Below are 24,667 nucleotides of genomic sequence, written 5' to 3'. Positions count from 1 at the left end.
GTTGTGGCGGGGCGGAAGTGCTGGTTGCTGGGGCGACCAGGCCCTCGGTGAGATGTCGGAGAACACGTACAGTATCAGGCCGGCTTTTCAGCACAGGTAGAGGGGGAGGCTGGGTCCCTCCAGAGTAAGGGAGAGACTGTGTTACCTGGAGGGGGAGGGAGCGAGAGAGACGGTGTAACCTAAAGGAGAGAAAAAGAGTCTTCTTTATTTTACTTAATGTCTCCTTAGCCATGGCTGGATTTAGATTGTGGTTTAAACGTCTGGGAGTAGCAGTGGTAAGCAGCAAAAAAAATCCCCCCCTCTCTTTCTCCTGGTTGAAATGTGGGTTTTCTAGTAAATTACACACCTCAGTATTTTGATTACCGTCCAAAACCCTAAAGGGCTTAATTGTGACCATTCCCAAAGATGTAGATCCGGCTTGATTTTCACCCAAACTGCACGGTTTTGTTTGAACGTACAATACAGCTGTCAACGATTCTGAGTTTGTTTACACGAAACTCTGTAGACTTTAGGAATTAGTCAGTCTCTAGCTGTTATTTTAATAGCCATTGATCAATGAAGGTGTTTTTCCTTTTCAGTTAACACAGTGCTATTGTTTTCTTGTGTATGTGTGAGCTTTTATTTTGAGATTGAATAGGCTATAGGTCTAATTTTGGATTATAGTTTAGATTTTAACCAGTTTGCAATTTACTGTCAGAATTCCTTTTTCGTTGTAATACAAATAAAATTTGTATTATAACTTGAATGATTGCAACACCAACACCAACATCAACTTGCCAGGATGTGGCCTGGGCTAGAGCATTTCAGCTGTGAGGAGAGGATAAATAGATTGGAGTTGTTTTTCTCAGCAGAGAAAGCCAAGGCAAATCCTAATTGAGGTATCCAAAATTACGAGGGGCATTGATAAGGTGATTGGGAAGAAACTTTGCCTCTTAGTAAAGGGCCCTCTTTCTGAGCTGTGCAGCTTTCTGGCTCTGAGTCAAACTTGATACCATTGAGCACTTGTTTGGCACACTGTCAACCACCTAAAATATTTGCTTTCTTTACCATTGATGTAAAGTGGTAGCAGTGCATATCATTTACAAGATAGGCTATGTAACTCATTTAGGACCCTTGAAGCAGCACCTTCGAGAAGGACTACAGCAGCGGTTGCATGGGAGCACTAGACACCTGTAAGTTCCTGTCCAAGTCTGTCATCATCCTGACTGAGAAGGAAACGACATTGGAGTTCCTTCACTCTCAATGGTCATTCCAAACAGTACTGTGAGTGGCCCAACCCCATGTAGACAGCAGTGTTTCAAGAAGGCAGTTCAGAAGCACCATCTTAAAGGCAATTAGTAATTAGGACAATAAATGTTAGCCCAAAATGTTGATACCAAAATCCTGTAAATGTGGAAAATAAAAGTTCTGCACCCTAATGTTTTCAGGGAGATGGGCAAGTAATTGACAACCAAAAAGCTGTTGTGATGATTCACTATACATCAGTGTTTTGTTGTATGAAATAGTTATAGCTTTGGTGGAATAAAGCAATGCATCTAGTGTAAATTAATTGTTAAAGCTGTGGGCTGAATGTACTAATAGCTAACATGATTATTATTAGGTTCAAGACAGCCGTTGTGAAAGGGAAGATCAATAATGTGCTGAAGGAAGAATTATCAAACAAGTCTTACAATCCAGAGGAAGTCCCCTTCATGACTAGGAAGATTGCAGAGTCTATAAAGACTCAAGTAAAAGGTATTGTATATTTGTATCCCATTGTATCCATTGTTAAGCTAACTTTACAAGGTACAATTAGGGTGAATTGGGACTTCAGAATTGCAATTTCTGCTGGTTAGAACAGCCCCATCCAATGGAAATAAACTGCTTTGGTATATTTGTAAGCATTTATTTAGCACTTTCACCATTGTAAAACACCCCATGGTACTTCCAAGGAGAGTACTAAGGAGGAAAATTCAGAACTTGTGGCTTAGCCAGAGGAAAACTGTGGGTGCTGGAGAAAGTAAATTTGAGGATGTGGCAGAGACCAAAATTATAGGAGTGCTGTAAAAGATGACAGTTATGGAGGGTTCAAAAACAAAGGAATTTTCAAGTTGGTGGTACGGGAGCTATGTGGCAAGCATGGTGGGTGTTATTGCTATTTGCAATACATGTTAATGATTTAGATGTGGGCACTAAACATAATATCTCAAAATTTGCACATGACATAAAGCTGGGTGGCATGGGGAGCTGTTGGGAAGATGCAGCAATGTTGCAGTGTGATTTGCACAGGCTGAGTGAGTGGGCAAACATATTGCAAACATAATATAATGTGGGTAAAAGTGAGGTTATCCACTTTCGTAGCAAAAACAGGAAGTCAGATTATTATCTGAATTGTTGTAAATTGAGAGAGGGGAATGTTCAACAAGATCTAGGTGTCCTTGTGCACCAGTCGCTGTAAGTAAGTGCACAGGTACAGCAGGGAATAAGGAAACAAAGTGTATGTTGGCTTTTACAATGAGAAGATTTGAGTACAGGAAAAAGGATGTCAGATTGCAATTAAACAGGGCATTAGTGAAGCCAGACCTGGAATATTGTGTGCAGTTTTAGTCTCCTTGTCTAAGGATTGATGCTGTTTCTAGAGAGAGACTGTGGTGAAGGTTTGCCCAATTGGTTCTTAGGATGGCTGGACTGACATATGAAGAGTGATTCAATCAGTTAGGATTGATCTCACTGGAGTTTAGAAGATTTAGAGGGAATTTCACAGAAATTATAACATTCTATCAGAGTCCGTGCATTGAGTGTAGGAGTTCAGAGGTCAAGTAGTGGCTGTAGAGGACATTGGTTAGGCCACCTTTGGAATACTGCATTCAATTCTGCTCTGCAATAAGAAAGATGTTGTGAAACTGGAAACGGTTCAGAAAAGATTTACAAGGATGTTGCTAGGGTTGGAGGGTTTGAGCTATAGGGAGAGGCTGAATAGGCTGTCTATTTTCCCTGGAATGTCAGAGGCTGAGGCGTGACCTTAGAGGTGTATAAAATCATGAGCTACTTGATAGTATGAATAGCAAAGATCTTTTTCCCAGGGTAGAGGAGTCCAAAACTAGACATTTTAAGGTAAGGGAAAAGAACTTAAAAGGGACCTAAAGGGCAACACTTCATACAGAGGGTGGTGCATGTATGGTATGAGCTGCCAAAGGACATGGTGGTATAAATGCAACATTTAAAAGGCATCTGGATGGGTACATGAAGAGGAAGGACTCAGAGGTATTTGGGCCAAATGCTGGGAAATGGGACTCAATTAATTTAGGATTCAGGGTAAGGTGATGGCCTAGTGGTATTATCACTGCACTGTTAATCCAGAGACCCAGATAAAGTTTTGGTGATCCGGATCTGAATCATGCCACTGCTGATGGTGAAATTTGAATTCAGTGAAAATAATCTGGAATTAAGAGAATAATGAAGACCATAAATCCATTGTCAATTGTCGGAAAAACCCATCTGGTTCACTAATGTCCTTTAGGGAAGGAAACTGCCATCTTGACCTGGCCTGGCCTACATGTGACTCCAGTCCCACAGCAATGTAGTTAACTCTTAACTGCCCTCTGGGGGCAATTAGGGATGGTAATAAAGGCTGCCAGGACAGCCGTGCCCTCATCCCATAAATGAATAAAGAAAAAAAATCCGGTTGGCATGGACAAGTTGGATCAAAGGGTCTGTTTCCGTACTGCACATCTCTATGACTAGGCAGATTAGATACACAAAGGATTTTCCTGATGTCCAGAGTTCAGAACCAGTGGTAATGTTTTAAGGATAAGGGCTAAACCTCTTAGGACTGAGATGAGTAGAAAAATTCTTCACCCAAACAGTGGTGACCCTGTGGAATTCGTTATCACAGAAAGTGGTAGAGGGCAAAACATTGTGTTTTCAAGAAGGATGAATATAGCACTGTGGTTAAAGGGCTGTTGGGATTAAAGTTTTGAGCTTGATGATCAGCCATGATCATAACGAATGGCGGAACAGGTTCAAGGGATCAAATGTCTACTCCTGTTCCTATCTTCTGTGTTTCTATGAGGGAAAAGGACTTAGTGCAGGTTTGGATGTGCGTAGGTCGTGTACAGTACAGACTTTGGGGGCTAACCAAGAAGAATATTCACATTTAGAAGCAACAGAACATGGGTGAGGATTTCAACAGCAGATGAAGAATGGTGGAGTTGGGCAAAGTTACAGAGGTGATAATTGGCAGTCTTGATTGTATTCTTGGAAATGAACAATGCTACTGAGTCATGTCATGTTCCCAGCTGATGTCACTACTGGACAAGGTAGATCCAACACTGCAATCTGACTTGATGGATCATGTTTTGTTTTCGTTTAGCGAAATGGTTTTTCACTGATCTGTAAGCCCAATTTTGCAGATTTGGTATTAACAATAAAACAGAAGTTTATTACATAAAATAAATTCGGACAAAATCGAATGAAACAAGCTATTTATATATGGCACAGTTTTAAAATAATTGAAATCACACTGTAAAATAAAATCCCATCTATTTCAGTACCATCTCTTTGCAGTGCTCAAACACCAACGAGAGAACCCTTTGCTGTCACATCTGTAGGTTTGAATTAACTGTTTCTTTCAGTTCCTTGCCTTAAGAGTTTTATTGCCTCTGATTATTCACACAACTAAGCTTAGACTTTCTCAGCCTTTAAGTATACCTTACAGGTTCGAACCATACATTTCTCGTATGAGTGTACATTTCTCTTGGGGCGGCAGGGTGGTTCAGTGGTTAGCACTGCTGCCTCACAGTGCCAGGGACCCCAGTTCAATTCCACCCTCTGGCAACTGTCTATGTGGAGCTTGCACATTCTCCCCATTCCTGTGTGGGTTTTCTCCAGGTGCTCCAGTTTCCTCGCACAGTGCAAGGATGTGCAGGCTGGGTGGATTGACCCTGCCGAATTGTCCGTAGTGTTCAGGGATGTGTAGATTTAGTGGGTTATAGAGGCTGGGTCTGGGTGGGATGCTACAATGATTGGTGTGGACTTGTTGGGCCAAAGGGCCTGTTTCCACACTGTAGGGCTTCTATCATTCTGTGAAACTTTGAAACTAAACATCCTCACACTTAAGGCAACCTGTTTCCTAACTGTTCTGAATCAACTCTTTCCTCTGGAAGAAACTGTTTTTACATCTAACTTCAACAAGATCTTGTGCAAACTAAGACCGAAGGCGTTCCAATGTATGGGTTCTTCCCCAAAGCAAAAAATATCAATTCCTGATTTTCTTAAACCAAAAAAAGCTAGTGCTTTCTCTCCTTACATAGCTCTCACAGTACAAATAAATTCCTATGATCATTTCAGGAATGTTTTGTCTCTCTGATACAAATTGCAAAGTCATCTCTCCATACAGTTTGACTAGTTAGTCATTAAACTCATATACACAGACCAAAAGCACCGTGCCACTGGTTCAAAATCCAAACTCTAAAATAGAAGATGTTAATATGTATAAATCACATACTCTACATTCCAGGTGGGGACTGGATTGGGATTCTTGGATAACTCCTCCTAAAGAACCTGCCCTGGAATAGGGGCTGAATTGCTATGCTGTGTTCTTAACCAGTCTATAAAAATTGGAAAAATTAGGTGAAGCAAGTATTGCTTTGTCTAAGAGATAATGGGAACTGCAGATGCTGGAGATTCCAAGATAATAAAATGTGAGGCTGGACGAACACAGCAGGCCAAGCAGCATCTCAGGAGCACAAAAGCTGACGTTTCGGGCCTAGACCCTTCATCAGAGAGGGGGATGGGGGGAGGGAACTGGAATAAATAGGGAGAGAGGGGGAGGCGGACCGAAGATGGAGAGTAAAGAAGATAGGTGGAGAGAGTGTAGGTGGGGAGGTAGGGAGGGGATAGGTCAGTCCAGGGAAGACGGACAGGTCAAGGAGGTGGGATGAGGTTAGTAGGTAGCGGGGGGTGCGGCTTGGAGTGGGAGGAAGGGATGGGTGAGAGGAAGAACCGGTTAGGGAGGCAGAGACAGGTTGGACTGGTTTTGGGATGCAGTGGGTGGGGGGGAAGAGCTGGGCTGGTTGTGTGGTGCAGTGGGGGGAGGGGACGAACTGGGCTGGTTGAGGGATGCAGTAGGGGAAGGGGAGATTTTGAAACTGGTGAAGTCCACATTGATACCATATGGCTGCAGGGTTCCCAGGCGGAATATGAGTTGCTGTTCCTGCAACCTTCGGGTGGCATCATTGTGGCAGTGCAGGAGGCCCATGATGGACATGTCATCAAGAGAATGGGAGGGGGAGTGGAAATGGTTTGCGACTGGGAGGTGCAGTTGTTTTTTGCGAACTGAGCGGAGGTGTTCTGCAAAGCGGTCCCCAAGCCTCCGCTTGGTTTCCCCAATGTAGAGGAAGCCGCACCGGGTACAGTGGATGCAGTATACCACATTGGCAGATGTGCAGGTGAACCTCTGCTTGATGTGGAATGTCATCTTGGGGCCTGGGATGGGGGTGAGGGAGGAGGTGTGGGGACAAGTGTAGCATTTCCTGCGGTTGCAGGGGAAGGTGCCGGGTGTGGTGGGGTTGGAGGGCAGTGTGGAGCGAACAAGGGAGTCACGGAGAGAGTGGTCTCTCCGGAAAGCAGACAGGGGAGGGGATGGAAAAATGTCTTGGTTGGTGGGGTCGGATTGTAAATGTCGGAAGTGTCGGAGGATAATGCGTTGTATCCGGAGGTTGGTAGGGTGGTGTGTGAGAACGAGGGGGATCCTCTTGGGGCGGTTGTGGCGGGGGCGGGGTGTGAGGGATGTGTCGCGGGAAATCCGGGAGACGCGGTCAAGGGCGTTCTCGATCACCATGGGGGGAAAGTTGCGGTCCTTAAAGAACTTGGACATCTGGGATGTGCGGGAGTGGAATGTCTTGTCGTGGGAGCAGATGCGGCGGAGGCGGAGGGTGGGAATAGGGGATGGAATTTTTGCAGGAGGGTGGGTGGGAGGAGGTGTATTCTAGGTAGCTGTGGGAGTCGGTGGGCTTGAAATGGACATCAGTTACAAGCTGGTTGCCTGAGATGGAGACTGAGAGGTCCAGGAAGGTGAGGGATGTGCTGGAGATGGCCCAGGTGAACTGAAGGTTGGGGTGGAAGGTGTTGGTGAAGTGGATGAACTGTTCGAGCTCCTCTGGGGAGCAAGAGGCGGCGCCGATACAGTCATCAATGTACCGGAGGAAGAGGTGGGTTTGGGGCCTGTGTAGGTGCGGAAGAGGGACTGTTCCACGTAACCTACAAAGAGGCAGGCATAGCTGGGGCCCATGCGGGTGCCCATGGCCACCCCCTTAGTCTGTAGGAAGTGGGAGGAGTCAAAAGAGAGCCTGCTTTGTCTAAGTAGCCTTAATTGTGTGGGAAGTAGTTTGTTCTGTATTTTAACCCCTGGTTCCTGAAGGCTTCGATTTACTGATGGATCATGGCCGTCAAACTCTATTTCAGGACAATGACTTCTCTTTATGTGTCAGGAGTAGACAAGAGACACCCTTGCTTGGATAATCACGCTGTCTAGCAGAAGTATTTGAGACCCGACAATCACCTATTGACAGAAACATTTCTACCTTGATTTGTGTGGCTGCATATCATTGCACACTTTGGCCAGACGTTCTGGTGGTCAGAGAGTCATGGGAACACCTCAGATTGGAGTTGCATGTTGGGATCATACAGTATCTTCAATCTGCATAATTCCATAGGAAATCCATCTGAACCCTTACTATTCATGTACCCATCCCCAGATGCCTTTTAAATGTTAAATAAAAACCAGAAGAACTGCAGATACTGTGAATCAGGAACAAAAAATAAACTTACTAGAAAAGCTTAGGCAGGTCAGGCAGCATCTGTAAAGGAAAAAAACAGAATTAACTTTTCTGATCCAGTGTAGTTCTGAGGAAGGGTCACCGGACGACACGTTAATTCTGTTTTTTCCTTTACAGATGCTGCAAGACCTGCAGAGCTTTTCCAGAAACTTTGTTTTTGATGTCTTTTAAATGTTGCCTGGGAAGTTGAATTTTCTGAGGGTATTTCCCTGTTTTTGGAACCCTCCAAATTAAAGTTGAAGAATCCAGAGTTCCAAGTCAATAGAATTTAATAGCTATCCAAGAAAGATTGGAATATTAGACATCTGCTTCGGCTCCTGCGTATAAATTAAACTAATGTTTTGACTTATCACTGATCACTCCACACCACAGCTACACCTTCTTAAATCCCTTACAATCCTGCTAGACGTCTGACAGCAATAAATCCCAGGGAGGCTAACCCCTAACTGGCTGAGTCCACCCATGGGTGCCACCTCAATCATCTGGTGCCTTGCCCCCAACAACTGCCACTCTAAACCCCATTTATCTTACATCTTTACCTTTCTCAGGAGCTAGCAATGTATCTCGCTGTGCTGTTGCATTTTGAAATCTCAGCATACAGCATATTTGCTTCTGCAAATAGGTCTGTGGTTTCTACACTGATTTCTCTCGCTGTTGAATTTGAGAATTCCTGCAACAGGAGAGCCTTGTCCAAGTATGGACTAGTGCAGAAGACACCTCAAGCTAAGTTGCCAAATTTTATTCCGATTGACTAAAATACAAGTATACTTCCCGTGCTTGTTGCTGTCAAAATAAAAGCTACCCCTTTCGGTCCTCCAGCACCTGAGTATCAGGGCCAATAGCCCTCCCCATGACCACAAATTAAAAATTCTAGAGGTGAGACTGCTTCACCATCAGCTGATTCAGCTTCCTTGCATCTGTTTCATTGTGCCCCCACTTGCTTTGTTTCACCTCTCCTCCATTGCTGCTGAACCTATTTATCATTTTGCCTTTCAGTTTTTAAAATAAGATGCCCTTCTATGCAGATATCTCAATCTGCCATTCTCCACCCATGCCACTCCTTCTATTCTCGCAGATTGATTTAAAATGTCTTGTCATCTCTTGGCTCAGTGGGTATCATACCTGCCTCTGATTCTCAAGGTTCTAAGTTCAAGGCCCATTTCAAAGCTAGAGCACAAAGATCAAGGCTCAGTGCTGTGTCGTCAGATAGTGCTGATGTTTGACTAAGATGTTAAACTGAAGCCCCATTTGTTTGGCCAAGTGATTGTATAAGATCCAACGACAATATTTCAAGGAAGAGCAATTGAATTATGCCCAATGTTTCTAGATAATATTTGGCCTCAATCAACATCACAGAGAAACTCAGATTACCTGGCTATTGTCAGATTGCCATTTGTGAGAGTTTGTTGTACACAAATTGACTGCCATGTTTCTTTACATTACACCTGAGCCTACACATCAAAAAGTGTATAATTGGCTCTAAAGTGCATTGAGTTATCCAGTGATTGTCAAAGTGTTATATAAATTTAACATGTTATTTCTTCCTTCTCTTTCATATAGCTCGGTTGCTTCACCCCAATACACTGCCTTAATCTGCTGCAGTTCTACTTTCCTACATTTCTTATTGCTTCGACCTTTACCCAACATTTGCCTCCTTACCACCATGCCAAAGCTTTCCAACCCTGTAGAGCAGTCTTTCCAGATGCCCCATTGCCACATCTTGAGAAGTCTCCTGATCATTCTCTTCTGCTTTGATTCCACATATTTCACTCCTTTTCCTGTTTTCTTGTGTTTGGCTTATCATCAACTTCATTATCCACCCTTTTTCCCCTCCTTTATGAAGATCTAACTCTGTGATGACGCTAAAGAAAAATTAGCTTTCATTTTATTATCTGAAAATTTAATAGAAGTTCATAAAGAGCGTAAGGTGGAGAAGGCCCAAGGTACTAAATGGTCAACTTCTGCTCTTACATTGTATGAGGATTTGTCGCAATAATAGGTGGCATGGCTCCTTGAGCCTGCACTGATCTACAGTAAGGTCATGGTTGATATTCTACCTCAGCTGTACTTTACTGCCCTATCCAAGGTGTCTGTGTGAAGTTTGCATGTTCTTCCCGTGTTAGAGTGGGTTTCCTCCAGGTGCTCCAGTTCTTCCCACAGTCAAAGGATGTGCAGGTTAGGTGGGTTAGCCATGGTAAATACAGGGGTATGGGGACAGATTGGTGGACTGGGTGTAGGTGGGATGCTCTTTGGAGACTCGATGGGCCAAATGGTCTCTTTCCCACTATAGACATCCCTACAGTTATCCTTGTATCCCTTGCTTCCCTCGAATCAATCTCTATCTTAAATACAGTCAATGACTGAGATTCTACAGTTTTTGTGGAGTGGAGAATTCCAAAGATTTACAACCTAATGAGTAAAAATAGATTTCTGAACTTGCTTTTAAATTAGCATACCCCTTACCCTAGACCATGGGCCCCTCTTCCTACATTCACTGACCACATGAAGCTACCCTGTCAATCACCTTAAAAATCATACGTCTTTTAATGAAATCATTTCTCATTCTTGGAACATAAGTGAGTTGGTGCCTGATCTCTCATAGCACAATTGTCATGTGACAATCTAATGAATCTACTGCATTCGCTCCAAGGCAAGCTTACCCTTCCATAGGTAAGGGAATTCAAACTGTTCACAGTACTCCACCAATGTCCTGTAAACTTTAACGTTTGTAAGCATGATCATTATTAGCTTTGCTTTCGAAATCTGTATTGAAAAGCAATAATGTTTCACATCTTGTGTTCTGTTTCTGCAGAATGTGCATTTGAGCGTTACAAACTGGTGGTTCAGGTTGTTATTGGAGAGCAGCGAGGTGAAGGAGTGAAGTATGTTATTTATTTATCCTGATTTGTTTTAAACCTGGCCAATGATACTTTGTGTTACATTTCTAACATCATCACAAGGTGCTCTTTCTTTGGACTGGTGTTCTTTAACCTTGCCAGTGAGGCTGTTCAAGGAAAGCATGCCATTGGTATAATTTGCAGCAAAGATCACTAGGGGCATGGACAGGAGTAACCACTGCTGTTGAAAGCTTCTTCCCAACTGTATGCTGGCGAGTCGGATGGCTGAATTGGGTGGATGGCTTGTTTTGCAATAAGGCGCAATGCCAACAGCATGGGTTTAACTCTTACACTGGCTCAGGTTACCATGAAGTCTTGTCCTTCTCAAACTCTCCCCTTGCCTTTGACATAGTAACTCTCAGGTTAACCTACCACCAGTCCTCTATCTCTAATGAGAGAGCAAATCTATGGTTTGGTAAGACTGTGGTGACTTTACTTTATTCTGGCTAGTTTTAGTACCTTCTAATGATCTCTGTACCCCAAATATCCACTACCAGAGCACATGGCAGGATTTTCCCTCTTGAGCTTCAGGACCTTTTGAACTCTATGCCTTTCTTTATTAAGCCCAGAATTCTGTATACTGTTTTCTTTCCTGACACTCTGAAGTACTATTATACACAACTGAATGACCATTCCACCACCAAAATCACTGTGACTTATTTTGCATTTTTAAAAAATTACTAACCTCAACCAACCTGTATACCTGATTAATCACTTACTGAACATGATCTCTGACCATCAATGATTTATTCACATAAACCCACTCTGGTGCACCACCTTTGTATCCTTTATTACTTATTGTCATTTTCATTTTCCTATAGAAACCTTTCACTTTATATTTCTTTGTATTAGATTTCACCTGCCACATGTGCTTCTATTTCACCAAATAGTCCATATTCCTTGAAATTTATCACTGAACTCGTTAGAGTTCACAATACTTTCAATATTTTAGTTGCCTCCAAATATTGAAATTATGCCCTCCACACCTCATAACGGCAGCCTTTTGTCTCAAGATGGTTGGGTTTGCCCCATGGTGTTTGTCTCCGTGTTAAACATCACCCAGTGTTACACAGGAGCCCCACTCCGCCTTAGCAGTTTTTGCTGCATTTGCAGCACAGGAAGACAGCTGGTGGCAAAAATTGACAGTGTTCTGTTTTATCTGGGCCCCTTCAATGGTCATAGATAACTAGGTGTCGAGCTGGATGAACACAGCAGGCCAAGCAGCATCAGAGGAGCAGGAAAGCTGACGTTTCGGGCCTAGACCCTTCTTCAGAATGGAGGCAGGTGAGAGGTTCTGAAATAAATAGGGAGCGAGGGGGAGGCAGATAGAAGATGGATAAAGGAGAAGATAGTTGGAGAGGAGACAGACAAGTCAAAGAGGCGGGGGTGGAGCCAGTAAAGGTGATTGTGGGTGGGGATTTAGGGAGGGGATAGGTCAATCCAGGGAGGACGGACAGGTCAAGGGGGCACGATGAGGTTAGTCGGTAGCAGATGGGGGTGGGGCTTGAGGTGGCATGAGGGGATAAGTGGGAGGAAGGACAGGTTAGGCAGGCGGGGACCAGCTGGGCTGGTTTTGGGATATGGTTGGGGGAGGGGAAATTTTGAAGCTTGTGAAATCCACATTGATACCGTTGGGCTGCAGGGTTCCCAAGCGGAATGAGTTGCTGTTCTGCAACCTTCAGGTGGCATCGTTGTAGCACTGCAGGAGGCCCAGGATGGACATGTTGTCTAAGGAATGGGAGGGGGAGTTGAAATGGTTCACGACTGGGAGGTGTAGTTGTTTAGTGCGAACCAAGCGTAGGTGTTCTGCAAAGTGGTCCCTAAGCCTCCGCTTGGTTTACTCAATGTAGAGGAGGCCACAACGGGATAGAATACACCTCCTCCCACCCACCTTCCTGAAAAAATGCCATCCTCTTCCCAATTCCTTCGCCTCTGCCACATCTGCTCCCAGGATGAGGCATTTTTCAAGGACCACAGCTTCTATCCATCTTCTATCCGCCTTCCCCTCGCTCCCTATTTATTTCAGAACCCTCTTATCCTCCCCCTTTTCTGAAGAAGGGTCTAGGCCCAAAACGTCAGCTGTCCTGCTCCTCTGATGCTGCTAGGCCTGCTATGTTCATCCAACTCGGCACCTTGTTATCTATGACCAATGAAGGGGCCCGGAAGGCCCCAATCTCTTCAGTAGTGCGACTTAGCACTAAAGGTGTTCATTTGTGTGGAATATGAGTCTAGCATTATCATGATGGAACTTTGTGTGCCTTTGCTTTTAATCCCAAGTAAGCAAGACTGGAAAGTTTTGTTTAAGTTCTGGTATGCAGGTAGAAAACATATCAGAGCAGCAAATGGATGAATATGCCGAAGAATACTGGGACCAGAACACCATCCTACTTTCCTCCATTGTGGATCTCAGCGCCAATGTTGCCTCATCTTGGCTTGCTTTATGTTGTCGTGGAAAAGTGATCACAGCGAACAACTTTGACAGGCAGCCAAATTTCTTGAGCAGTTTAAATTGACAATCTCTGTTCACCTTGCATGATTCGGTGAGATTGGTGAAAGCAATATATAAGTCAAAGACTAATGTAAATTAAGGTGGCTTGGGTCCTGACCCAAAACATCAGCTTTTCTGTTCCTCTGATGCTGCCTGGCTTGCTGTGTTGCTCCAGCTCCACGCTGTGTTGTCTGACTGCAGTATTAGCAGTTTTTGCTATTTATGAGTCAACCACACTGCTTTAAGTCTGGAGACACCTAGAGAATAGAGTGAATAAGGACTCCACCTTCTCCTAAAGGTCATTTGTTTACCAAATTTTTTAATGATAATTTAGCAGCTTCACAGTTACCATGACTGCAACTGGCTTTTTATAGCAGATTTTATTTGCTGCTGCAGTTTAATTTTAACCAGTGTTGCAGATTTGCTGTTCTATAGCGTGTTTTATGAGATTTCTCTTTAAAAGACCTTCCCCAATCTATCGTCACTCCTTCAATGTTGGGAATCAGTTTTCTGTCAGGTCCCTAGGAAAGTAGGGAGAACATACATTTATGTTTATATTTTCAAGCCTCAGGACAGCCATTGTAGTGCTTTGAAATATAGACTCTGTTTATTGTTGGAAACACAGCTACCAATTTACACACAGCAAGATTTCACAAACAGCACTATGATAATCATCACAAAGTTCTGGCTCATTGATTTTAATTGAAAGATAGAAATTGTCCCAAAACATGAGGGAGAATCTTATTGCTCTTTATCTAAACATACCCTGGAATTTTTAAATCTGCTGGAAATGATACATGGGACTTCGGTTTAATGTCCCATCTGAAAGGCAGTGCATCTGGCATTGCAATACAGTGCAGTTCAACTCCCTAGACCCACAGCTCACCAACTCAAGCAAGAATATGTTTTCAGAGATAATGGGAACTGCAGATGCTGGAGAATCTGAGATAACAAAGTATGGAGCTGGATGAACACAGCAGGCCCAGCAGCATCTTAGGAGCTCAAAAGCTGATGTTTCGGGCCTAGACTTCTCATCAGAAAAGCTTTTCTGATGAAGGGTCTAGGCCAGAAACGTCAGCTTTTGTGCTCCTAAGATGCTGCTTGGCCTGCTGTGTTCATCCAGCTCCATACTTTGTTATCAAGAATATGTTTTGTTCAGCAAAAGCTAATGCAGTTGAAAATGTTGTTTCAAATAACTCTTTAATATCCTTGAAGATATATCCTTGTAATAATGCATATTTCACATTCTCTTGCTGTTCTGCATTGAAGTCACACACAACATTTTAATGTATTTATCAGCCAAAATTATGGGTGCAAAGAACTACTATTTGTAGTTTAAAACCTGCCATAAAATAACAATAAGGAGAGTGTTTGTAGTAAATTCACTTCTAATGTGAAACATACTACTGTGAAAATAGCATAGAAACATTTAAAGTGAAGACAGAGAAGTTTGCCAGCAGAATAAATGTTATATTGACAGAGTTAAATGAAGATATCTGGGTGAATGCTGGACCTGACCAAAAGTTTAGATTCATTTGGATAAATAGCTGTTTTTGTGTATTACACTGTCCATAATTCTATCATGTTAAATAATGTAGAATTGAAAGCTAATCGCAGTCATGATGACCATGAAGAACTCATCGATTGTAGTAAAAGCCACCTGGCTCATGAATATCCTTTAGGGAGGAATTCTGCCATCCTTACCTGGCCTGGCCGGCATATGACTCCAAAACCAAAACAATGTGGTTAGTCTTAATGGCAGTCTGAAATGGCTAAGTAAGTCACTCAGTCCAAGAGAAGTTAGGATGGAAAATAAATGCTGGCTTTATCAGTCATACCCACTTCCCTTGAAAGAATACATGAAATACTAATCTTCACTTTTGTCTACCTATAAACATTGTGAGGAGACATTAGGGCTGAGCATATGGTTAAGTGTTCCCAGCGGAGGTTGATGATCGCTGGGATTACTGGTTGAAAAATCACAGTCTAACTCACCCTCTACGTTGGTCCATTTAAATGAATAAGTGTCATATCTGAAGTGTCTCAACTGTAATTTCCCAGCTGGTGGTCCCTGTGAAGAAACAATACTGTGTTTAATGTAATAAATCCCTCTTCTTTTAAGGTGTCTTTTAAATTGTGCTTCACCTGCTTCAGAATTTGTTTATGTAGCTCAGTATCAAACTTTGTTTGACCACATTGCTTTTGTTAATTTGTTGTTGTTTGTTGAAAACTCTATTTCTCCAGATCTGTCTGTTCCTGGGTCCCCTTTAGAACGTATCCTTTATTTTATGTTACCTTTTCTTACAATCCCTACCAAATTTATCATACATGCTGCATTAAATTTCATCTAGCCTTACGTCCACCTCCTTCCTCCAGTTTGACTGTCTCCCCTCGATGTCTATCACTATCTTCCTCACAGTTACTTCCTAGTTTTTTGCAAATTCTTAATTGGACCCTGTACATCCAGGTCTAAGCTATAAATAAATGGTAATGAAGATCAGGAATGCTAACACCAAACCTGTCTTGTCTCATCATAAACGGTTTTCCTGCCTGAAGAACAACTGTTGACCAATATTCTGTGTAGTGTCACTCAACTAACTTTATAAACATGTTGCCAATATCCCCTTTATTCCATGGGATTTGACTTTGCTGACAAGCTTGATATGTACCACCTTTCAAATGCCTTTTGAAAACCCAGAGCCATCACATCAACCCCACCACCTTCATCAATCTTGTAGATGTTCCCTTATCTAACAGCTCAGTCAAATTATTTAAACACAATTTTCCCTAACAAGTCCATGCTGGTTTCCTCAATTAATCTAATTTATCTGTTAACCATGGCTGTTAATACTGTCCTAGATTATTATTATTAAAAGCTTTCCCAGCTTCAAGGCTAGAATAGATCTGTGGGGGCTGTTGTAGCATAGCAGTAATGTCCCTACCTCGAGGCCAAGACCCGTGTTTAAGTCCTACCTGCCCCAAAGGTGTGTCATACTGGGTCTCTCTTTGCACCCCTGTCCAAAAAAAGGATGAAACATTTGCAATTTTCCAATTTTCTGATGCCAGCCTTTATCCAAGGATTGAAAGATTATGGCCGTTACCTTTGCAATTTCCAATGTTACTTCCCTCAGTAACAGATTCATCTAATCCTATCCTGGTGACTAATCAACTTTAGATATAGCCAGTTTTTCTAATAAAAACCGGAAGCTCTGCAGATTTTCTAAATCAGGAACAAAAACAAAGTTGCTGGAAAAGCTTAGCAGCTCTGGCAACATCTGTGAAGGGAAAAAACAGAGTTAATGTTTCGGGTCTGGTGACCCTTCCTAATACTCCTCTTCATCAATTTATGAGCCAGAAGGTGTCTAGACCAACTCCTGTTGCACTATGACAGCATCACCTTCCTTGATAAAGACAATTCAAAAGTATTCTTCCTATATCTCAGCCATACTGTCTCTCTCCCTCCATGAATTCTCCCGAAATTCTCTTCTTGGTCCCTGGCCTTTCACAACACCTTATACTACACTTTTATTTGCATGCAGATGACAGTTGAATTCCCTTTTATGTTGGCTACCAGTATCTTTTCATGTTCTGTCTTTACATTTTTAAAATTCTTTTCTGAATTTTCTATATTTAGACTAGCTCTCGCTTACTTCAACAACTTGATAGCCATTGAATGCATCCCTTTTCTGTTTCATCTGAAGCTACTTCTTTCAGTGTGTAGTGAATTCTAGCTTTGGTTGGTGTACATAAATTTCAATTGTTACTGTATTAAACAATTCTTTGTTTCCTTTTAGAATGGCTGCACGGTGTTTCTGGGATGCTGACACAGATAACTTTGCACAGGATGTATATATGAATGTAAGTGTAGAAAACACAATAATGTGCATATTTAGGATATGTCTATAATAAGAATTTTCTCTTGACCAGGAATTGTTTTACCTCTGCTTTGCTTTAGTTGGTCAACAGATTAAAACAAAAATTATGCTGGTATTCTGCTCTGGCAGGAGACCAAGCATGGGTATGTAGGAACCTTTACTGTTCCAGATGGCCAATAAACAAATGATAACTAAATTATTGATGAAGAATAATTATTTGTTATCAAGATATCTCCAATATCATGGAATTTGAACTTACATTTTCTGGGCCATAATTTCAGATCTCTGGATTACTCATCCAGTAATGTAGCATACAGTTTATGTAATCATAAATGCATTACTGTATTAGTTGATATGTGACTGTGGTCAGTGAATGTTGTCACTTTGAGGGAAAACAGAGCCAAACCCAATCTCTCTAAGAGATTTTCTAATCAACCTTTTCAGAGATGCTGTTACATACCTGCAGCTAAATACTGTACCTCCTGGCTAACAGGTAGGCACACTACTTGCGCTTCAAGACCCTAGCTCCTGTCAACACACTCCCAAAATGGTTAATGGCTAATGACTAGAGGCTGGTCTCTGATGATTTCCTCCACTGAGCTGGGAGTAATCAAATGTGGAGCAGGAACAATCTGAATCAGATAAATCACAAAGTTCATTTCCTTAATGTCATAGGCAATAGAGGGAAGTATGGTAGTTAATGGGTGTGCTGATACTGATTGACTAGATGTCATTGTTACCATTTAGCTATCCAATATCCAGTTTCTTTCTCGCTGATACCATTAGAGCATGTTGTCAATTCTAGTTCAAAGTGATTGCATCCAAGGTATTGGTACTTCTGAGTGTTAGTACCTATGGCCAATCCTTTCACCTCAAACCTTCCAAATTTCCAAATTCTGTTCTGTCAATTTTGCTGATAATATTGCTTTTAGTGCTTCTTAGTATGCTTTTGCTTACACTTGCTCTTTTTGAAGACTTGACTGTATTGAATTGTATAGACTGTATTGATAAAACGGGCCCAGAAACCATAACCACTCTCCCCGACATCAAAGACATTTCCGAAATGACTGCCAGACTACTCGGACCTCTTGGCATCAGGGTAGCCCACAAACCCACCAACACACTAAAACAGCAGCTAATGAACTTAAAAGACTCTATACAGACAACAAGCAAAACAAACGTCATCTACAAAATACCTTGCAAGAACTGTGACAAACACTACATTGGACAAACTGGCAGAAAGCTAGCCACCAGGATACATGAACATCAACTAGCCACAAAACGACATGACCCACTATCACTTGTGTCCTTACATACAGATGTGGAAGGACACCACTTTGATTGGGACAACATATCCATCCTGGGACAAGCTAAACAGAGACACACACGAGAATTCCTAGAAGCATGGCATTCCAACCGGAACTCCATCAACAAACACATTGATTTGGAGCCAATCTACCATCCTCTGTGAAAAAGAACAGGAAATGACATAACCAATGCAGGAAATGACATCACCAACCCAAGGAAACCTAAACAGATAAATAAAAAGCGGGACATTAACACCAGCGCTTCATCGGAGGCTCACTGATGATGTTACCTAGAATGGTGACAAAACGTCTGAAAACTAACCTTCCAGCTCAGCGAGCAAACTCACATCCAGAAACTCAACCTGAGCTACAAATCTTCTCAAAACTCGCTGTATTGAATTTAGACGTATTTTCTTCCATCTTGTACTCCTTTTCTGGATTTCTGATTATGGTAAACCTCTTTTCTCCCTCCTCCAACCACCTTCAAGCCTGGCATCTTTTACTCATTGACCCCATCATCTCTCGACCACTTTCAAACCTTGATGGGTGTTGGCACATATCTCTAGCTCACCACCATATCTCTTGACACCTCCATGACTGCACATTTCTCATGCAGCCCGATTAACACACAGTGCTGGACATGTGGGGTTTCCTACCGCTCAAGACTGGGAAGACCAAAGTTATTGTCTTAAGTTCTTGCCATCAATTCTGTTTTCTAGTTGCCTCCTCCATCCCTGTGTTGATCAACTGTTTGAATCAGGTTGTTCACAATCTTGAGTTCCCACTTTGTCCTTATATAATCTTACAGTCACAGATCTGTGTCAGTGCCAAGACTGCAATTTCAACATTACCTAACCCCACTCTGCCTCAGTTCATCAACTGAAACAATCATCTGTGTATTTGTCACTTATACACTCAACCATTCCAATGTACCTCTGACCAGTTTTCTAGCTTCTACCTTCTGTAAATTTGAGTTCGTCCAAAACTGTGTGTCATACTCTGCACAAAGTCCTGCTCGCTCATCACCATAATCTCGCTGAGGTACATTAGTTCTTGGTCTGGCTTGATTTAAATTCTCCTAATTGGAGGAAGCACAAGCCCACTCATGTCTGTAATCTCTGCCAGCCCTTCTGATTCTGGTTTGTTATCACACCGCCAAAGGCAGCCATACTTTGACTGGGCCCTAAGGTCTACAATTCCCTCTCAAAGGTTCTTCATCTCACTATATTCCTTTACATAGAACAGTACACCAGAGGAACGGGCCTTTTCTCCCACAATGTTCTGCCGAACATAATGCCAAATTACATTAATCTCTTCTGCTTGCCTTTGATCCATTCCTTGCATATTCACGAGCTTATCTAAAAGTTCCTTAAACGCCCCTAAAATATCTGCCTCCACCACCACCTCTGGCAGAATTTTCCAGACTCTATCACTCCTTGTGTAAAAAAAATTTGCCCCTCACATCACCTTTGAACTTTCACCCCTCACCTTAAATATATGCCCCCTGGTATTAGACATTTCAACTCTGGTGAGAAAGACTCTGATCATCAACCCTATCTGTGCATCTCATAATTTTTTAGGCTTATATGAAGTCACCCCTCAGCTTCTGCCGCTCCAGAGAAAACAACCTAAGTTTTGCTAGCCTCCCCTTATAGTTCATAGGCTCTAATCCAGGCAGCATCCTGGTAAACCTCTTCTGCACCCTCTCCAAGGCCTCCGTATCCTTACTGTAATGTGGCAATCAGAATTGAACGCAATACTCTAAGTGCAGCCTAACCAATATCTTATAAAGCTGCAACATGACATCTGACTCATATAATTAATCTTCCTACCAATAAAAGCAAACGTGCCATACATCATTTTTAACACCCTATCAAATTGCATGGCCACTGTCAAGGAGCTATGGACTGGAATCCCAAGATCCCTGTTTAAATCAATGATGTTCAGGGTCTTGCCATTAACTGTATACTTTTCCTCAACATTTCACCCCCCAAAGTACTTACCTAGATTAAACTCCAGCTGGCATTTCTCTGCCCATATCAGCAACTGATCTATATCCCATTGTATTCTTTGACAACTTTCTACTCTATCTTTGTAATCTTCTGCAAACTTACTAACCCCCATCTACATTTTCATCCAAGTCATTTATTTATTTCACAAGCAGTAGATAATCCCTGCAGAATACCACTCATCACTGACATCCGGCCAGAAAGGCACCCTTCCACCACCACCCTGTGCCTTCCAATTCTGAATCCACACAGCCAAGTCACCATGGATCTGATGTATCTTAATCTACTAGATGAACCTCCCATGTGGTACCTTGTCAAAAGCCTAACTAAAATCCATGTCAACAACACTGCTGTACTCTTGTCAATCATCTTCGTTACCTCCTCAAAACTCAGTCAAGTTAGTAAGACATGACCTGCCCTGCACCAAGCCGGGCCTACTGTCCCTAGTTAAGCGATGCTTTTCCAAGTGTGAGTAAATCCTATCCCTAAGAATTCTCTCCAATAGCTTCACAACCACCGATACGAGACTCACTGGTCTATAGTTTCCTGGATCATCCCCATATCCCATCTTGAACAGATGAACAACATTAGCTAGTCGCCAGTCCTCCAGGACCTCTCTAGTAGCTAGTGAAGATACAAAGATCTTGTTCAAGGCACCAGCAATCTCCTCTGTTGCCTCTCTCAAGAACCTGGCATGGATGCCATCGGGCCCTGTGGACTTATCCACTTTACTGTGCTTCAGGAGACCCAACACCACTTCTTTCTTGATCACAAAATGCCCAAGCATATTAGCATGCTCTACATAAATCTCACTGCCCTTCATACCCTTATCCTGGGTGAATACCATTGCAAAGTACTCATTTAGGATCTCCCCCACATCCTTTCCTTCCAAGCACAAGTTCCCTCCATTATCCTTGAGTAATCCTACCTTCTCCATACTTATTCTCTTGTTGTTATAGATATATAGAATGCTTTGGGACTGTCTTTAGCTGCCCTTGCCAATGTCATTCATGGCCCCTTCTCACTCTCCTAATTCCCTGCTTGAGGTTTTTTTCCTGCTTTCTTTATATTCTTCATAGGCCTGTCTGATTTTAGCTTCCTAAACCTATCATATACCTTTCTTTCTTTTGACTAAATTCACAACTCCCTCATTATCCAAGGGTCCTTTATCTTGCCATCCTTGTCCTTCCTCCTTATGAGAACATGCCAGCGCTGAAATCTGATCAGCAGGTTTCTAAAAAAATCCCACATGTCAAATGTGGACTTGCCCTATAACAGTTCCTCCCAATTAACACTCCCTGACTCCTGCCTAATACTGATATAGTTTGCTCTCTCCCAATTTATTGCTTTCTGCAAGGTCCTGACTTATCTTTATTCATAGCTATCTTAAAACTTAAACAGTTTTGATCCCTGTTTCCATAATGCTCTCTGACTAAAAGATCAGTCACATGGCCAGGCTCATTAGCCAATACAAGGTCCAGAATGTGCGCACCCCCCCCCCCCCCCCCCCCGCTGGACTATCCACATACTGTTTCAAGAAACCTTCTTGGACAAATTCTTCTCTGTCTGAGCCTCTTGCTCAAAGGGAGTCCCAATCAATATTGAGGAAGTTAAAGTCACCCACTATGACAACCCTAGATAACAAAGTGTGGGGCTGGATGAACACAGCAGGCCAAGCAGCATCTTAGGAACACAAAAGCTAACCCTGTTGTTATTGCATCTTTCCATAATCTGCCTCCATATTTGTTCCTCAGTGCCTCAGTGACTGTTGAGGGAGACCTACAGTATAATATAAGACTCTTTCTTACAATTTCCCCTTACCCAACTGGTGTCCTAAGAGCTACTTAACTTTTAAATTTTTTTCAAGAATTGTGTGCATCACTGTATAGACCACTGCTTATTGCCCATCCTTAAATGCCTATTTTGTTTGAAAATGTTCCTGTGAAGCCTCCTGAGACTTTTTATTGTGTTAAAACTCAATGATCCCATGATCCTTGATGCTTCAATTTGTTTTTTCAACTAAAGGCAATGAATAATATTGAGAATTGAATATACAATTGCTAATGAAATACAAATTTTTCTAAGATTCCCTGCAATTACAAAAGACATGAAAGACTAGACAAAGTAAAGGTAATAGTGAAGAAACAGGAGATAAAACATTGGGCGAAAACAACCCTCTGCTTTATGATAACTGATGTGTCCACTTTTTCCTTGTATTTTCAATTCCTTTTATCTAGAAGCGTACTCAGTTGTCTCTTCACTGAACTAACCTATTCGTTATTACTCAGTTATCCTTTGATTGAATTAGCCCTCTATGACTCTCTTGTGTTCCGAACCTTCTCCCTGTTAGCTTGTCATCAACTTTGTCAGTTCTGTCCATAGTCATGGGATTTCTGATGACTTCGTCAAAATCCTGAAACTTCTGCCCTAACAGCACTGTGGGTTGGACCAGGGGAACTACAGCAGTTTAAGAAGGCAGCTAGCTACCACCTTCTCAAGGACATTCAGGAACAGGCACAAAATGCTGACCTATCCAGCAAAACCCACACCCTGTGAAAGAAAGTATAATGAAACCTGAAGCCTCATTTCCAAAAAAAACCCCTAATTTTGCTGAAAGTGGAAATTATCAATATTCAAAATTATTATTGTGGTGAGATGCCACACACAGCATCTGAGATGAAAGGAATGAAGGACTTGCATTTCTATAGCACCTTTTACCATTATTCAATGTCCTAAAGCACTATTCTAATGTAGGTGACAGGGAGACAAATTGTGCAAAGTCAGCTCTCTCACACAATCATGAGATGGTAACCAGACAACCTATTCTTGGGTGTTAGTTGGTGGGGGGTTAAATATCAGGACCAATGCAGCTAATCTTTGAAATGATGGCCATCAAGCTGCATTCCTTGAGAGATTGGTTTAATATCTTATTTCAAAGGGAACACCTCTGAGAGTGCAGAATTCCCTTTTCTAATTTTTTGATGGGAAATGGGTGACAGAATTTGTTGCCCATCCCTAATTGCCCCCAGGCTGGTGTGGGCCTCCACCTTGAACCTTTCTGCTGCAGTTTGTTTGGTGTCAGAGTAGTTTGAAAGGCAGTTAACAGTCACTGCGTTGCCGTGCATGGATTGGGTAAGGATGGAAGATTTTCTTCACTAAAGGACACTAAAGTCAACCACATGGGTTTTTATGACAAATTAAATATAGTTTCATCACCACCATCACTAATGCTAGCTTTTAAATTTCACATTGGTAGGATTTGAAAATATACCCTCGGGATTATTAGTTCGAGAATATCGTCCCTCACAACTGGCATTGAGAGCATCAGCCTGCATTTTTGACTCCAGTGTCTTTTGAGCCAGAGTAATGACTGTATGTTCAGAATGTAATAACTATGTCAAAATTTTGTATTAATCCAGTTTGTCTGTTTTCAGGAGAGCCTGTTCTGTGTTGCTGCTGCCTTTGGCTGTTACTACTATTAGCAGATGTCAAGGATCATCTGGAGCCAGCGTCGTTATTAAATGTCTTTATTTGAATAATTTAAAGTTCTGTATGACAGATTTTATAACACGGTGCTTCATAATGTAATGGATTGCACAAAAAATAAATGTGTAGTGAGTTTGTTAAATTTTTTGCCCCTGATTATGAAATACGGTCTGTGCAAAATACAGTCTTTACAAAAATGCTGGAATGTATGCAGCATATCTAAAAGCATCTGAAAAATAAACAAATTACAGGTTAACAATACTGACACTGACACTTGTTCAGAGCTGGAAATTTTTAACCGATGCCAATTATGGCAGAAGTTACATACACAAACTAGTTGTGCTTGCTTGTGGTGTCCTAATTGGTAAAAGGCCAGCAAGCAATCAGGACAATTTAGATATAACACAGTGTGGAGCTGGAGGAACACAGCAGGCCAGGCAGCATCAGAGGAGCAGGAAAGTTGATGTTTTGGTTCAGGACTGAAGGGTCTGAAGAAGGGTCCAAACCTGAAACATCAACTTTCCTACTCCTCTGATGCTGCCTGGCCTCCTGTGTTTCTCTAGCTCCATGCTGTGCTATCTCTGACTCCAGCAGCTGCTGTTCTTACTATTCCTAACCAGGAAAATATGCCCTTTTTCAAATTGTGGTAAAATCAGCATTTTAAAAAAAAGTGCTTTGCCTCTGTTTCTGTCCGAAGAAAATTCAGAAATGCCTTTCTGTTTTGGAAATTAGCAGCCAGGATATGATGCTTCAGCATGACAGGCCACAAGTTGGCCTGCAGTCATAAT

The 24,667-nt window shown here is 42.2% G+C and overlaps 1 protein-coding gene across 1 annotated transcript; it reads left to right on the top strand.

Moving 5' to 3' along the window:
- dynlt2b (dynein light chain Tctex-type 2B) lies at positions 1-24,021 on the top strand. The gene is made up of 5 exons (XM_048541626.2): positions 1-96; positions 1,601-1,734; positions 10,630-10,699; positions 16,997-17,060; positions 23,828-24,021. The coding sequence occupies exons 1-5, from the start codon at positions 53-55 to the stop codon at positions 23,873-23,875; spliced, it is 360 nt and encodes a 119-aa protein (XP_048397583.1). The 5' UTR covers positions 1-52; the 3' UTR covers positions 23,876-24,021.
- Positions 24,022-24,667: the final 646 nt, after the last annotated feature.

Source organism: Stegostoma tigrinum, chromosome 14 (genome assembly GCF_030684315.1).
Source record: "Stegostoma tigrinum isolate sSteTig4 chromosome 14, sSteTig4.hap1, whole genome shotgun sequence".
Classification (NCBI taxonomy): domain Eukaryota; kingdom Metazoa; phylum Chordata; class Chondrichthyes; order Orectolobiformes; family Stegostomatidae; genus Stegostoma; species Stegostoma tigrinum.
This window is presented reverse-complemented; position numbering and strand designations above follow the sequence as displayed.